The sequence below is a fragment of the Amaranthus tricolor genome, chromosome 17 (assembly GCF_026212465.1).
Source record: "Amaranthus tricolor cultivar Red isolate AtriRed21 chromosome 17, ASM2621246v1, whole genome shotgun sequence".
Lineage (NCBI taxonomy): Eukaryota > Viridiplantae > Streptophyta > Magnoliopsida > Caryophyllales > Amaranthaceae > Amaranthus > Amaranthus tricolor.
Genome location: NC_080063.1, coordinates 9,290,905 through 9,294,416, shown reverse-complemented (window position 1 = coordinate 9,294,416; position 3,512 = coordinate 9,290,905). Strand labels below are relative to the sequence as shown.

Below are 3,512 nucleotides of genomic sequence, written 5' to 3'. Positions count from 1 at the left end.
GTAAGTAAAATGGCTTATGAGTGATGAAATTGTAGATCTCATGCTCTTATGAGTGATGAAATTGTAGATCTCATGCTGTAAATTGATATGTGAATGATTTTTTTATGAATTAATGAATTTCATTGCTTATGAGTGATGAATTACTTGTTTTATTATTAGTGTGGTATTATTTACTGAATTAATGAATTAATGAGTTGATGAATTAGTTATGAATTAATGAATTGAGTCATGATTTACTGAATAAAGTTGGAATGAATTAGTGAATTACTTGTTTGCTGAATGAGTAGTGAAATACTTGTTTACTGAATTAGCGATGAATTAGTTGTGTGGTATTGTTTATTATTTGAATGTTTCTTAATAAGTCAAAAGCAAAAGAGAGTTGGTAAAAAAAAAGTATATTACACTTATTTTGAGATTTTCGTATATTTGACAGAGCATATTTCGACATTATAGTTCTTACAGAGTACATTTTGAGATTATAGTTCTTGCATAGTATATTTTGATATTAAGTAAAAAAAGTGTTATTGTAACACCCCGGCCCCTCGGACCGCTGGTGACTACTCTTGGAGACTGTAGACTAGCCCCACAAACCAACACAAGTCTTTCCAGCGCACTTTGGCCTCACTCGTGCGCACCCGGGAAAACTTCCTAGGAGGTCACCCATCCTAAGATTGCTCCCCACCAAGCACGCTTAACTGTGGAGTTCTTAGCAAATGGGCTCCTTAGAAAAGAAGATGCACCTTGTTGATATGAATAGTCTATCAATCCTTTTTCAAGCTAAATCTGGGGTATTACACTGGAGCAATCTAAGGATGGGTGACCTCCTGGGAAGTTTTCCCGGGTGCGCACGAGTGAGGCCAAAGTGCGCTGGAAAGACTTGTGTTGGTTTGTGGGGCTAGTCTACAGTCTCCAAGAGTAGTCACCAGCGGTCCGAGGGGCCGGGGTGTTACAAATGGTATCAAAGCAACCTTACGACCGTGACTGATAGTGTTCAGTGCACCTAGTGGGGGAAAAGATCCTGAAGTTACGGTCCAACAAGGACGTTGTATTCTTAAGTGGGGGTGAGTGTAATACCCCAGATTTAGCTTGAAAAAGGATTGATAGACTATTCATATCAACAAGGTGCATCTTCTTTTCTAGGGAGCCCATTTGCTAAGAACTCCACAGTTAAGCGTGCTTGGTGGGGAGCAATCTTAGGATGGGTGACCTCCTGGGAAGTTTTCCCGGGTGCGCACGAGTGAGGCCAAAGTGCGCTGGAAAGACTTGTGTTGGTTTGTGGGGCTAGTCTACAGTCTCCAAGAGTAGTCACCAGCGGTCTGAGGGGCCGGGGTGTTGCAGTTATACACTTATTATTATTATTATTAGAATTGATTGAGTGTTATATACTTATCATTTATACACTTATTATTAGAATGTAGGATGTAATTGTTTACTTGTTACATAAATGTTGTAGTAGTAATGTACTGTGATGGTGTTATTAATGGTTAAAACATCCTTTTATCTTACTTGTTAGAATAATATGGCTTCAAAAGGGACAGACCACACTATTGGTGATTCCACTCACTCAAAGTCAAAACCATCAACTACTGCAAGTTGTACTCCAATTAGCGTCGATGAGTATGAAAGTCCAGCAGATATTGTTTTCGATCCTAACGTGTTACCTATAACAAGTAAGCACACTTCGGCGGTTTGGAATGATTTCAAGAGAAAGAGAGTTGGTGGGGTAGAGAAGGTTGAGTGCAATCATTGCAATAAGCTACTTTCCGCCGGTGCAAAGGCGGGAACTTCTCATTTGAAGGACCACATTAAAAGTTGTCCAAAGCGAATATGTCAAGATCTTGGGCAAACAAGATTATTTGGTACACAACATAATGTGAATGATAGTAGTGATTCTTTGACTTTGGCTCCTTATGAATTCTGTCAAGAAGATGGAAGAAAGGACTTGGCCGAGATGATTATATTGCATGAGTACCCCATTAGCATGGTTCAGCACTATGGCTTCAGGAAGTACTCTAAAACTTTACATCCTGGTTTTGAAGTACCGTATCGTACCACTACTAGGAAGGATATAATGAAGAGATATGAGGATGAGAAGGACAATATTCTAGCTTTGTTGAGGAAAGTCAAAAGTCGAATTTCATTAACTACGGACATGTGGATTGCAAGTAATCAAAGGAAAGGCTATATGGCAGTCACTTCACATTTCATTGATAATGCATGGAAGTTGCAAAGTCGAATCATAAGGTATTACTATCAACTACTAATTGTACTTGTGCTAACATACTTTACTTACCTATTTACTTCTGATGCAATTCTTTTTTTTTTTGACTAGGTTTCTTTATGTCCCTGCCCCACATAATGTTGAGGTTCTTGCCGATGCACTAAAAAAATGCATTCAATCATGGAACTTGGATTTGAGATTGGCATATATCACAGTAGATAATTGTACGACTAATGATGCTATGATGGACATCATGAAGGACTCTTTCCCGTATGGTTCTCTACTTTTGGATGGTGAGTTCTTACATATGCATTGCTGTGCTCATATACTTAATATAATTGTTCAAGATGGGTTAAATGATGTAGTGTATGATGGAGTTAATCGAATAAGGGAAAGTGTTGTGTTCTGGACTGGTTTTGATAAGAGAGTGCAAAAGTTTGAAGGTGTAGCTAATCAATTAGCCTCCGATTACAAAAGGAAATTAACCCTTGATTGTAAAACTCGTTGGAATTCAACATATGAAATGCTTTGTGTTGCTATTAATTATAAGGAAGTGTTTGCTGTTTTAAGTGGTCGAGATAAACTATACAAAAACCCACCAACTCCTGAAGATTGGGAAAAAGTTGGGAAAATATGTGAGTTATTGGAAGTGTTTGCTAAACTTACCCTTGATTTCTCTGCCTCAAAAACTCCTACGACTAATATTTACTTTTCTAAAATTTGCAAATTTAAAATTGCTCTATCTACTTGGCTTTCATCTCCATATGATTATGTTGTGAAGATGGCGGAAGTAATATTAGAGAAATATAAGAAATATTGGGATAGTATGAATGGTTTGATGGGAGTTGCAACTATACTTGATCCTAGGTATAAAATGGCTCTATTCGATTTTATTTTGCAAAGATACTTGATAAATATGAATATGATAGAGAGGTTAGTAGAATTATCAATCTATTAAGGAGATTAGTTGATGAATATGAGTCTAGGAGTGAGAATACTCAAAGTAAGAGGCAACTATCTTCCAATTTCGCAAGTGGTGGGGGTTCTTATGATGATGTTGATATGGAAGAGTTTGCACAATTTCTAGAGCGAGACAAAAATCAAACTAATGAAAAATCTAATTTGGACAAGTATTTGGAAAATGCTAACATACCACTTGAAGATAATTTTGGTATTCTAAATTGGTGGAACACAAATGGAAGCACATACCCCGTTCTTCAACAAGTAGCACGGGATATTTTGAGTATTCTTATTTCTATGGTTCCATCCGAATCAGCTTTTAGCACAAGTG

General features: G+C 37.3%; 1 protein-coding gene across 1 annotated transcript; it reads left to right on the top strand.

Moving 5' to 3' along the window:
• The first annotated feature begins 1,519 nt into the window (after positions 1-1,519).
• On the top strand, positions 1,520-3,179 carry LOC130803719 (zinc finger BED domain-containing protein RICESLEEPER 2-like). Its single transcript, XM_057667919.1, has 2 exons — positions 1,520-2,244; positions 2,333-3,179. Exons 1-2 carry the CDS (start codon positions 1,520-1,522, stop codon positions 3,177-3,179), a joined length of 1,572 nt encoding a protein of 523 aa, XP_057523902.1.
• The last annotated feature ends 333 nt before the right edge of the window (positions 3,180-3,512 follow it).